This window comes from Equus przewalskii, chromosome 7 (assembly GCF_037783145.1).
Source record: "Equus przewalskii isolate Varuska chromosome 7, EquPr2, whole genome shotgun sequence".
Classification (NCBI taxonomy): Eukaryota; Metazoa; Chordata; class Mammalia; order Perissodactyla; family Equidae; genus Equus; species Equus przewalskii.
Window position 1 is genome coordinate 23,058,385 of NC_091837.1, and position 13,368 is coordinate 23,071,752.

At 43.0% G+C, this 13,368-nt stretch overlaps 2 protein-coding genes across 5 annotated transcripts in view; one reads left to right on the plus strand and one right to left on the minus strand.

The window, feature by feature from the left end:
• Positions 1-13,368, minus strand: part of IFT81 (intraflagellar transport 81) — a 185,944-nt gene that overhangs the window by 134,452 nt on the left and 38,124 nt on the right. The window lies entirely within an intron of this gene.
• Positions 1-13,368, plus strand: part of P2RX7 (purinergic receptor P2X 7) — a 45,297-nt gene that overhangs the window by 15,619 nt on the left and 16,310 nt on the right. The window contains exons 2-8 of the mRNA XM_008508271.2: positions 2,549-2,717; positions 3,817-3,885; positions 4,886-4,958; positions 5,908-6,004; positions 8,203-8,283; positions 8,923-9,052; positions 12,677-12,813. Coding sequence (XP_008506493.2) covers positions 2,549-2,717; positions 3,817-3,885; positions 4,886-4,958; positions 5,908-6,004; positions 8,203-8,283; positions 8,923-9,052; positions 12,677-12,813 — 756 coding nt within the window. The remainder of the gene's footprint in view (positions 1-2,548; positions 2,718-3,816; positions 3,886-4,885; positions 4,959-5,907; positions 6,005-8,202; positions 8,284-8,922; positions 9,053-12,676; positions 12,814-13,368) is intronic.

Genomic DNA, 13,368 nt, shown 5'->3' on the forward strand with positions numbered 1-13,368 from the left:
TTAGTGAATGTTACAGAAATACTAAAATATGTTGAGAATACTATAGTAAACACTCAAGTACCACCATCCGACTTAAGAAACAAAACACTACTAATCCAGTTTTAGCTCCCAGCAAACCCAGCATTTATCCTATTCCCTTTCTTCGCCCCCTATAAACACCATCCTGAATTTGGTGTTTGTCATTCTATGTTTGTTTTCTATAATATGTCTGTATCTATAAAAAATATTTTTCCTTTTTTTATTGAGATGAAATTCATATAACATAAAATTAGCCATTTTAAAGTGAACAAGTCACTGGCATTTAGTGCCTTCAGAATGTTGTGCAACCACCACCTCTGTCTAATTCCAGAACAATTTCGTCACCCCAAAAGGAAACCCCACACCCATAATGCAGCTACTTCCCATTTTCCCCTTCCTTCAGCCCCTGTCAACCATCAGTCTACTCTCTGTCTCTATGGATTTACCCATTCTGGACATTTCATATGAATGGAATCATAGACTATGTGATATTGAATGTGTCTCTTCTTTCACTTAACATCATGTTTTGAGGTTCATCCACAGCACAGCACATCTCAGTACTTCATTCCTTTTTATGACTGAATAATACTCCATTGTATGGATAGATCACATTTCGTTTATCCATCCATCTACCAATGGACATTTGGGTTGTTTCCACCTTTCGGCTATTGTGAAGAGTGCTGCTATGAACATGCATGGACAGGTATTTGTCTGAGTATATAATATTGTTTTGGATTTCTTTAAACTGTATATCATACTGCAGCATGCTTTGTCTGCTCAACATTATGTTATTTCCATGTTGATATAAATAGCTCTTCTTTCATTTTCACTGCTATAGAGTGTCCCATTGTATGAATCCAACAATTTATTTAGCCACTCAGTGTTTGAGGACATTTAGGTTACTCAGTTTTCCCTCTTACAAAAAATGCTGCCATAAACATTCTTGTATCTAACTCCTTGGGCACATGTATGGGATTTCTCTAGGGCGTACATCTAAGAGTGGAACTGCTGGGTCATACGGACTGCTCTTCTTCGAATGTACTTCATCTTGCCAAATAAACTCTTAATTATTCAGGGAAATAGGAGACAGGGAAAACAGATAAATTGGGGTGCAATCTACCATTTTTAATTATTAATTTCACTTTCTCTCTTTCTTCCCTCTACCATAATAATTTAGAATCATATTCTAAAGAAGGTATTAACAGCTAATGAACTGACCGAAAGGCAGGAAACCAGAGGCAGAGCCCTATATTATGCATGAATAAGTATAGCACATGGTTACAAGGTCTGGCTCTGGGCTATAAGGTAAACCAGTGGAGCGTCTCAGTTCTGCCATTGACTATCTGTGTAACCTTGGGCAAGTTCCTTTACCTCTCTGAGCCCATTCCCTCATCTACAAAAGAGCCATGATTACAGGAACTATCTCCTCTTGTTGTTGTGAGGATTAAAGGAGATGATGCATGTAGAGCACTTGGCACAGACTAAGTGTTCAATAAAGGGTAACTGCTATTATCAATTATTTATATACTGGTGGGTGTTCTTGGAAAACAGGTGGCTGACCTGCTGGACACACTCTTAGATAGGTGCTGATGTTCTGCTGGGACCCCAGAACAACACTGGTGGACCAACCTGGGGCTGGACTTCGGTATTTCAGAAGCTGTCCTGTGAATTAGGATCTGTATTAGGCAATATTAGAAGTTGGTATTGGGGGCAGTAGTTTCCATGTAGTGAGCATTCAGTGCTAAGGAGTTTGCATGCTGTCGACCTAAATAAAGAGGTAAACTGAGGCAAGCTTGAAATTGTCAAAGAGCTGAGTTTATTTGTAAATAACAGAGGAACTGCAATTTGGGACATGCAAACTGTAGGAAGCTACAGGCGAGTCCGTTGAGGGTTTGGGGTAGGCTGCACTTATGGGCAGGGAATGTAAACGGGGAGAGTTCAGTTGGAGTCTGTTGAAATCAAAAACAAACGGAGATCTTGCCATTTGTGACAACATGGATGGACATAGAGTCCACTCACGCAAAGTGAAATAAGGCAGACAGAGAAAGACAATTACCATATGATTTCACTTATATGTGGAATCTGAAAAACAAAACAAATGAACAAACAAAACAGAAACAGACTCACTCATAGAATCGGAAAACAACCCGGGGTTACCAGAGTGGGGAAGCGGTGCGGAGGTGAAATAGGGGAAGGACATTAACAGGTACAAACCACCAGTTATAAAGGGAATGACCCGTGGAGACGCAACACACAGCATAGGGAATATGGCCAATAATATTGTAATAACTGCATGGTGACAGATGGTAACGACTTATCGTGGTAATCATTTCGTAATGTATATAGATATCTAATCATTATGATGTACACCTGAAACTAATAGGATATTGTACGTCAATTATACTTCAATAAAATACAGCATGCCAAGCTAGGATTTGACTAGAGGAAGTCTTCAGCACCTGCATCCAAAACCACTGCATTGTGCCTCCCTGGAGAAAACCATTGATGCTTTTTTGTGTCTGCCATTTAGCTTTGCCTTGGTGAGTGACAAGCGGTACCAGCGGAAAGAGCCTCTAATCAGCTCTGTGCACACCAAGGTGAAAGGAATAGCAGAGGTGAGAGAGGAGATTATAGAGAGCGGAGCGAAGAAGGTGGTGCAGAGCGTCTTCGACACCGCAGACTACACCTTCCCCCTGCAGGTGAGCACCTGTCAGCATCCTCCCAGGACTCGCCCCCTTCCCCTGGGACCTAGAGCCTCACTCCAGAAAAACATTGGCCCTATTTAAAAAGCTCTGTGAAAATCCCAACTGAGAAAACCTAAAAATTGCAAAATTGGGTCAGATCCAGCAGCTCAAAGGAGATGATTCCTTGCTTTATCAAGTCCTACAGGGTTTCTCAAAATAGCAGTGTGCCCTAGTGCATTTAAAACATGATTTGATTCACTCACGCTTGATTTATGCACAGCTTTTTAGAAGCAGGGCCATCAAGTCTGCCTGGATTCAGAAGGGCAAAGAACTTTCTGCCTAGACAGAACCAGCCATTCTATATCATTTGCGCGGCATTTCATCAACAAAAAATGTCTCTAGGAAAACACTTTGGATAAGATTTTGCACAAAGGAAGGATATAGATGACAAAGAAAGGAAGGGTATGGATCACAGAGAAAGGGCATGTGACTGTCTAAATTTGCAAAGGGAGAAAATGAAAGTCGAATTGTCAAAGAGGAAAAATGGAAGTGGGACTGAGAACACCCGAGAACAGATGTGGGGCGGGAGGGAAAAGAGGGCACATGTGCAGCCCCTGGGAGCTGGAATGCTTTGCAAAACCATAAAACCCAAGCTGCTATCTGTTTGTTTCTAACAGTGGGTCATTAAAATCTCCAGCTATTTCCCAGGTGGCGAGATGCCCTATTGCCCTTTAATTAAAGTCCTGGATAATCTGAACAGCGTTCTGATGGAAGCCCACACCCCACCTCCGCCTCCCCAGGTCTCTTGAGTTGCAATTTAACAGGATTTTACTGTGTCCAAAAAAATGAAAAGGCTGCTTTTGAGGCTGGAATGGAAAATGAATAGTCAATCAGTTTGAACGTTCCTTTCTCTCCCTCGGCTCAGCAGGGCGGCTAGTCCAGCTTTCATATTAAGCCCTTGGCGTAGTCCGAGTTGCTCCTGGACCCTGATTTCTACACTGAAGCTCAGAAGAGTGGGAAGGTTCGTCCCCAGGCACTCAGCAAAGTGGATTATTATGATTAAGTAGTTCTGTTCTCAAAGCCTTGCATTTGCCTTCTCTCCTTTTCTCTGCAGGGGAACTCCTTCTTTGTGATGACAAACTTTCTCAAGACAGAAGGCCAAGAGCAGGGGTTGTGTCCTGAGGTAAGGAGGGGACCCAGAGTGGTTGGACAGGTGACAAGAGTTCCTGGAGGAGGCACGGGTCAGAGGAAGATCATGAGTAGAGGCTATTTTCACACCTATGTCATGTTCTGGTTTCCTAAGACTTGCCATTAACCCGCTCCCGTGAAAATGGGCAGTTGAATATGCATAAACCAAGTCATCTCGTTTCTCTTCTCCTTATTCTGTCCTCAGCACTGAGACCTGACTGACCTCGTTTTCTCAGGCCAGGACAGAGTAACTGGCATCCCTTATTTCCATGTTTCCTGCGGAGCCTCTGTGCTTGTCTGCTTCACTCAGTTCTGCAGCCACAGGGTTGCTCGGAGCAGGCCCCCTGCTCACCACCCCAAGGGCCCTCCCTGAAAGTGGTCCCTGGCTGCCCTGACATCTGCTTTTTAGATTTTTATTTCTTCTTCTTTTTTATCGGGATATAATTCACATACCATAAAATCCACCATTTAAAGTGTACAATTCAGTAGTTTTTAGTGTATATTCACAATGTTGTGTGCATCACTGTCTAATTCCAGAACATTAGCATCACCCCAAAAAGAAATCCCGTACCCATTAGCAGTCACTCCCCATCCCCTCTTGCCACAGCCCCTGGCGACCACTGATCTACTTCCTGTCTCTATGGATTTCCCTATTCTGGACATTTCATATAAATGGAATCATACAGTATGTAGCCTTTTGTGTCTAACTTTCTTCACTTAGCATCATGTTTTCAAGGTTCATTCATACTGTAGCATGGGTCAGTTCTTTATTCCTTTTTATGGCTGAATAATATTCCATTGTATAAACGTACTACTTTTTATTTGTCCATTCATCAGTTGATGGATATTTGGGCTGTTGCCACTTTGTGGCTACTGTGAATAGTGCTGCTATGAACACCTGAGTACAGGTTTTTGTGTGGACATAGACGCCCACTTGTCCATATCTTAGGGACACACGTTGCTTACTCCCCACTATCCTGTCCTTCTCCCTGCAGTATCCCACCCGCAGGACGCTCTGTTCCTCTGACCGGGGTTGTAAAAAGGGATGGATGGACCCGCAGAGCAAAGGTATGTTCTGTTTCTTTTCTGTGATCCCAGGGGTGGACTGTCTGGCATCTTGGTGACATTCGCAATGCCCTAAAGTTCAGATCTTTAGCTCTGGCTCTCAGCTGCCTTCTTCCACCATCATCAGGCCACGGGAGAGCGTGTGTCCCCTGCATGACTCGGCTCTGCCCCCAGAGGACCAGCTGCAATGAATGTGACTCTAATTCCCCATTGAGGGCAGCTCCTGAAAACCTCCAAGAATTAGCACCTACAGGGTTCTAACCGATAGAAAAACCACATGGTAATCGAAAATCTAATTGATAAAAAATACTCATCTCAGTATTCTAAACTTTCCCTCTTGAATTTCCCCAAAGGTTGAGGAACATGAATTGTACCCTGAGGTCACGTGGGTGCAATACTCGTATTAACCTGCAGAATTTCCATATCTCTTGTTTTAACTTGAAGAGGCACATGACAATTAAAAAATTACCACAGAAAAGAAAAAACCATCAGTGCTTATAACATACACACACACAAAAAGGCACATGAATGTGACATTCTGTTCCATAACACGTGTGTCTGAGTTGGTATAGAGATCATTTTAACATTACTTACTATTTAACATTACAGTCCCACCCGGAAATCTGTTAATGACATTGATGCTCCAGGACAAGGTGCTACATTTATTCCGTGGCTTTGCACCTCCTTGGTACATACTGTAGACCCCTAGAGGGACTCGGATAACCATTTAGAAACCAAGTTCTAGAAGCTTACCATTTGATGTGTTGCTTGCTTGGTTTGCCTTATGTAAGTTTGTGGTTCAGATGGGGTTTCCTGGAAACGGACATTACTTAGGTTGAAAAGCATAAATAGTCTTGTGCTTGGGTTGGGTTAATGACATGCCTCCTGGAGAGTTTCCTCCCCACAGTTCTTTCACACATCAAGTGCTTCTACCACCCCTTGACCCTCACAGGAATCCAGACCGGAAGGTGTATAGTGTATAAAGGGAACCAGAAGACCTGTGAAGTCTCTGCCTGGTGTCCCATCGAGGCAGTGGAAGAGGCCCCCCGGTGAGTTGCAGGCTGGGGACAGACACGGTGGCCCTCAGCAGTGCACAGATGAGGCCTTGCCAGGTGTTGCTCTGGATTCCTTTCTCAGCAAACTCCTGCAAAGTCCTGGGTCCTAATAGCTTGGTGACTCACTGCCAGCCACACCAGTGATGGTCTCTGGGAGGGCCATGCCAGTTGTAAAAATATTGAAATATTTCTGTACCAGCTGGGAAATAGCTATCACCCAAAGCACTATTGGGTGCTCCTGCCCCCCTGGCTGTCCTAGCACCTTCCAGGGCACCTCTGGTGCTACAGTGGCGTCCATTCTGACTGGTCAGTGTCCATACTGAGTGATTAAGAATAGGAAGGTGGGAGGGAGGAAAGGGAAAAGGAAGGAAGGGGATGGGAAGGAAAGAGAAGGAAAAGGAAGAGAAAGGAAGGAGGGCAGGAAGGGAAGTCTGCTTAAATTAAATGGCCACAGTGACATACAGATTGGGTGGTCCCCTGTATTGATTATTTTCTTTACCACACAAGGTCGGGCTCAGAAGGCAGAAATTACTGTTAAATCACAGAAACCATAGGGACTGCTGCATTTCTGAAGAGGACAAAAAGACCTAGATTCAAATCCTGGCTCTAACACATCCTTGCTGTGTGACCTTGGGCAAGTGGCATAACCTCTGTGAGTTTCAGTTTCCTCATCTGTGAAATGAGGATAATAACTGCACCGACCACACGGAGCTCTTGTGAGAATTTAATAAAATGATACTTGTACAGTGATTGTAAAGTGAGCCATGTGCTTGGCTTATAGTAAAGTGCTCAGTAACACACACATACACGCAGAGACACACTGACAGATACACACACACGCACAGACGTGCACACAAATGATCTGCCCCCAGAAGTGTGGTGGTTCTAGACCAGCACTGTCCACCTGTACCTGTCCTGTCCAATACAGTAGCCACTTGCCACATGTGGCTGTTGAGCACTTGAAATGTGGCTACTGCAACACAGCAACTGAATTTTTAATTCACTTAAATTTCAATTTAAACAGCCATACATGCCTAGGGGATGCAAATTGGAGAGTCCAGCTCTAGATGAATGTGACTCAGGACCACACTATCAGCATCTATGGGGCAAAGAGAAGACCACCCAAAAAGCTGACTTTTTAGAAGGTTCAGGCAAAGGTTCCCCACGTCAGGGTGGGAAGCACGAGGCAGTGTCAGCTTGTCTGGCCCTCCGTCATTAAGGGCACCACCCAGGTTCATTTCTAGGTCAGGGAAGTTTCTTTGTCGCAGAAGGAATTGCCCAAGGCCTGGTTGGGACCTCGACCTACACTCAAGTAGTCTGTTTCAAGGCCAGGGGCCTCTTGATTGCCTGTGGTTTTCAGTCCAGGTTCTGCCACAAACTTATTCAATAAATACTGTGCATCTCCATTGTGCTGGTCACAACCTTGGGCAAGCAACGCCCTGAACTGCAGTTTTCTCATGTCTTACATGAAGGGATTTAATCGTTCATTCAACACACCCATCACCACTTTACATCCCCAGTGCCCCGCCCCATCCTCAGTACAATAAATATTTATTGAATGAAGGGATGGATGGATGGTGAGTGAACCTTCCTGCAGTCTAGAATTTGTGCTCCTCTAACTCATGGAGAATTTTACACTACTCGGAGCCTCTAGAGAATGACTGATAGAGTCAACTACGTGTGTGTGGCCCTGTGCTAAAGGCTGGGGATGCCAAAATAAGAAAATTACTGTCCCGGCCCTGAAGGAATACCACGCCTGTTAGGAAAAATACAAACAGGGCTGTGCTGGAGCTGGCTTGTACCAGCTCTGAGCCAATTATGCTCATCCCTTCACAACTCCAAGTTCAGTGATGTCCCATTAGTAGCTTGAAATCGGCGTGATGGGAGTATTTATATCACAATAATCAGTAAATGCTACATCTCAGGGCTTGTTTTTTATTCCTGGAGAGCTGGTTATTACATATTTACCAGCACACCGCTGCATATATCTAAACATATAAACATATAATTACATCAGAGAAGTGTTATAATAAATACCGTGAGGTCTCAAGAAGGGAGAAATTATTCCTGGAGAAGCTGGAGAATTTTAGATGGTTTGGCCAACTAGATTGCATTTCTCTTCACTCATCACAATGACCCAGACAAGAAACCAGAAGCCTCTGGTCCCACTGGCCCACTGTTCTCTCTCTCAGGCCTGCGCTCTTGAACAGTGCTGAAAACTTCACTGTGCTCATCAAGAATAACATCGACTTCCCTGGCCACAATTATACCACGTAAGTGCCTAGAATGTCTGGCTGTATTAGATGTCTACTGCTGTTGGACAAATAACCCCCAAATTTAGAAGCTTAAAACTACAAACAATTATCATCTCTCAGTTTCTGAGGATCAGGAATCTGGGAATGACTTCGCTGGGTGGTTCTGGCTCAGGGTTTCTCAGGCTGCACGTAAGCTGTCAGCCGGAGCGACCGTCATCTCTGGGCTTGACTGGGCCTGGAGAATCCTATTCTGAGCTCGCTCATGCAGTTGTCTGCAGGTGGGCTCTGTTCCTTACCACGGGGACCTCTCCCTAGGAGTGCTTGAGTGTCCTTAGGACATGGTGCCTGGCTTCCCCCAGAGCAAATGACCCAAGAGGGACAGAGAACAAGCAAGCAAGACAAGAATCATGATAGAAGCCACAGTCTTTTACAACCTAATCTTGGAAGTGACACATCACCACTTCTGCCATAAGCTATTGGTTACAAAGACCAACCCTGGTACAATGTGGTAGGGGACTACACACGGGTGTGAATCCCAGGTGGGGGCGGATCATTAGGGCACCTCATGGAGCCCAGCTACCACACTGCCTCACACCTATGAAAGAGATGGATCCTAGTTTTCAACAGAGATGTTTGTTTGCTTTTCATTATGTGCAGGAGAAACTTCTTGCCAGGTTTAAACATCACTTGCACCTTTCACAAGACTCAGAATCCACAATGTCCCATTTTCCGACTAGGAGATATCTTCCGAGAAACAGGAGATCATTTTTCAGATGTGGCAATTCAGGTTGGTGGTGCCTTTGTACCATGAGGTGTGGGGGTGTGTGCTGGGAGATGGAAGACGTCAAATAGGCAAGAGGCTGGACCCCTGGGTCTTGATAAAGTGGCTCCCTTTATTGAGCATGTACTAAATCCACGGCCGATGCCAAAGACTTTCCCTGCATTACCTCATCTAATCCTATAACAACCCTATGAGTGAGATACTTGGTGTATTAGCTTCCTGTGGCTGCTGGAACAAATTACCACAAACTTAATGGCTTAAAACAACACACATTTTTTTCACACTTCCGGAGGTGAGAAGTTCAAAATCAGTTTCACTGGGCCAAAATCAAGATATCAGCAGGTATCCACCTTAAATCTATACAGTGATGTATGTCAATTTTTAATAAAACTGGGGGCAAAATAAAAAATAAATCTCAGCAAAAATCCATAAATTCCAACCTAAAATATTAAAACATGTTAATAAAATACCCCCCACCCCCTCAAAAAAAGGTATCAGCAGGCCCATGCTCCCTCCAGAGGCTCTAGGGGAAAATCCATTTCCCTGCCTCTTCTCCCTTCTAGAGCTTCATTCATTGCATTTCTTGGCTCACAGCCCCTTCTTCCAGCTTCGAAGCCAGCAGCAGAGCATCTTGCCTCAGTGGTCACATTGACTTCTTGTTCTGCATCAAATCTTCCTCTGCGTCCCTCTTATAAACAGGGAACGTTTAGGGCCCACCTGGATAATCTCCCCATCTCAAAATCCTTAATTTAATTGCAGCTGCAAAGTCTCTTTTGCCATATAAGGTAACATATTCAGAGATTCCAGGGGTTAGGAATATCTTTGGGGGCCATTATTCAGACTACCATACTTGGATTAATTGGGATTCTTCTAGTTGCAAGTTATAGAAATGCAACTCAAATGAGTAAGCAAAAAATAAATAAAGTAATTTTGAGGGCAAATAACAGAAACCAAACTCAACTGGCTTAAGCAACAAAGGAACCATATCAGCTTGTATAAAACGACCGGGGGCACAGACCTTCTAATCCACCCAAAGCATCTTTTTAGCTCGAGTGTTTTCTCCTGCTGTTCCCTCTGCCTGGAACAGTCTTGCCCCAGACAAAGCATTAGCTCTCTCCCTTGCCTACTTCCAACGTTTGCTCCATACAAGCTCAGTGGAGCTTTCCTTTACCGCTACATTTAAAATGATAATTTCCACCCCTATCCCATCATGTCCTATGGCCTTTCCCAGGTTTATTTTTATCCTTGGCACCTAGCATTATCTGACACACTATATATTTTAAATATCCATTTAAAATATATATCTATTTATTTGTTTGTTGTCTGTCATCCCTGACTAGAATGTAAATTCCATGAGGCAGGGATCTTTGGCTTTTTTTGGTTAATTTTTGTGTAACACTCAACGCATAATGGACACTCAACAAATATTTGTTGTCTGAATGAAGGGTATGATAGCTTTAGGCATAGCTGCATCCAGGAATTCAAATGATGTCTTCAGGAATCTGACTCTTGGTTGTTTCTTCAAGGATTATGTCATTCTCAGGCAGATGCTCCACACATTGAGGCAAAGCCATCAAAGCTCTAGAACTGTGCTGTCCAATATGGTAGCCACTAGTCACAGGCAGCTATTTAAACTTAAATTAATTAAAATCAAATGAAATTAAAAATTTATTTATTTGGTCATACCAGCCACATTTCAAGTGTTCATGAGCCACATGTAGCCAGTGGCTCTTATATCGTGCAGCATGAATATAAAGTATTTCCATCATCGCAGAAAATTATACTGGACAATGCTGCTCTGGACTTTCACACTCTATAGTTGGCAGAAGTTGCAGGGAGGGCTCTGATTGGTCTACCTTGGGCCATAGACCTATCCCTGAACCAATCATCAGGTCCAGATTGATTCACTATCCCGATTCATGTGCACACTCCTGGACCTGAGAGAGGAGACAGTCCCATTCAAACCACAGAGAGTGGGGAGGGGTTTTTCCTCCAAAAAATTCCAGGTGCTTTTACCAGAAGAAGGAGAATTGGATACTGAGTGACAAAAACATTAGATATTCACTATAGTATGTAGAGTGCTTGGCTTAATGCCTGACAATAAATAACAGTTGTGATTATTCTGTATTATTTCCCCTTTATCCAAGTCAGAGCCTGCTTGTTATTCATCTCTGTATCCCCTGCATCTAGCATACTGTCTTAAAATGCCATATTTCATTGATTCAAAGATATATATTTTTTTCCACATTCTAATAGTTTTGAAGTCAGGAAATGCTTTCAATTGATAGCGTCTCACAGTTTGACAGCATTTTTTCTTAGAGGAACATAAAAAATATATATGTCTTATAAGCAATGGTGTCTAAGATTCAATGAAATATGATAGTCAATGCTCAAAGAATGTTGGTAGAAAGAAAGAAGTACCAAGTACAGGTAAGAGATTAAGAGATTCCTTAGAAGTTTAGAAGAGAGAAAGCTCACCTTGAATTGAGGAGGATAGGACTGGCTGAGTGGATGAGGAAGGATGTAAACTTGGTCTTGAAGGATGAGGAAAATTTAGCTAGACAGGTGGATGGGAGAAACATTTTACTGGAAGAAAGGTCAAGGGCCAAGATTTAAAAGTTCAAAGTACCCAGCAATTCCACTGCTAAGTATATTCCCAAGAGAAATGACAACATATGTTCACACAAAAACTTGCACATAAATGTTCATAGCAGCATTATTCATAATAGCCCAAAGGTGGAAACAACCCAAATGCCCATCAAATAATGAATGGATAAACAACATGCAGTATATCCATACAGTGGAATATTCTTCCACTACAAAAAGGACTGAAGTACTGAGACATGCTATGGGGATGGACTTTAAAGACACTATGCTAAGCGAAAGAAGCCAGACACAAAAGATCACATTGTTATATGATTTCACTCATATGAAAGGAACTCTACAGAGACAAAAAGCAGATTAGTGGTTACTTAGGGCTGAGAGGGGATAAGGGGGTGATAACTAAAGATTACAGATTTTCTTTTGGAGGTAATGAAAATGATGTAAAATTGATTGTGGTGACAGTTGCATGTATATGTGAATATACTAAACACTGTTGAATCGTACACTTCAAGTGAGTGAATTGTAGGTGAACTATATCCCGATAAAGCTGTTTAAAAAAAAAAAAGAAATGCCAAGTGCCAAATGTGTTTAGGAAAAAGTGTAGAGAGTTTGGAATAAGAGCTTTCTCTAGGGTAATATTGGGAGATATGTGATGGAGAGAAGATATGTGATGGAGCGCCCTGAATTCCAGTCTAACAAGTTTCAACTTAATCTTTAATGAGGGGAGTATTTATGGTGTTTGATTATGGTAATGGTTTGTAGAAAATTATATTTTAGGAAGTCTAATGGCGGTGTGTCCCACATGGGAGGAGGAGCAGGAAGATGCGTTTGCAGCTGCCACATTAGATATTAGATATATGTGAGTTAGATAGCACTGTGCTTATGGTTCCGAAAACTTTAATAGGCATTTTTCCCCTAAAAAGAAAACCTTTCCTTCAGTGATCATCACTATGCAGGGAGATGTCTGGTGGCTGTGTAACCCGCGTCCAGCAGGACTTAGAGATTGTCTCTCATTGTCTTCCCCAGGGAGGAATCATGGGCATTGAGATCTACTGGGACTGTAATCTGGACAGGTGGTTCCATCATTGCCGTCCAAAATACAGTTTCCGTCGCCTTGACGACAAGACCGCCAGTGAGTCCTCGTACCCTGGCTACAACTTCAGGTAACAGTGCCCCAGGTCAGACTGGCCACCATTGGCTCCCCAGGTACCTTCCCACCTGGCTGAATTGCATCTCCAGCAGCCAGTAAGACTAGTTTTGGTTCCCAAGGCAACAAGATGAGTGTAAAAGACTTTCTCTAAGAACTAGGCAGTGACTGGATTTTTGTAAGCATTTCTTTTTCTTTTTACTTATTAATGAGATGCACACTCTTTGTAAAACAAAAACGAAATGGGAAACAGAGAAAAACACAGAAAAGAGGATAAAAATCACCCATAATTCCTCTACCCTGAGATAATCGGGATAACCCTGTGGTGAATTTTCCTTTGCCTAACCAATTCTTTCCTGAGGTTTACATGAGACCATATCACACTTACAATTTGGTATTCTGTGAGGTTTTTTTCATGCCCTGGTCACTCAGAATTCTTTGTGACCGTCACATTAATGATCCCCTTGTGTGAGTGTAATGCTAACAATAGCTACAGATTAGGGAGGGACTTCTATAAACCAGGCATTCTAGTCATCACCTCTACACCTCACAATGACCCTGGAAGGAAGAT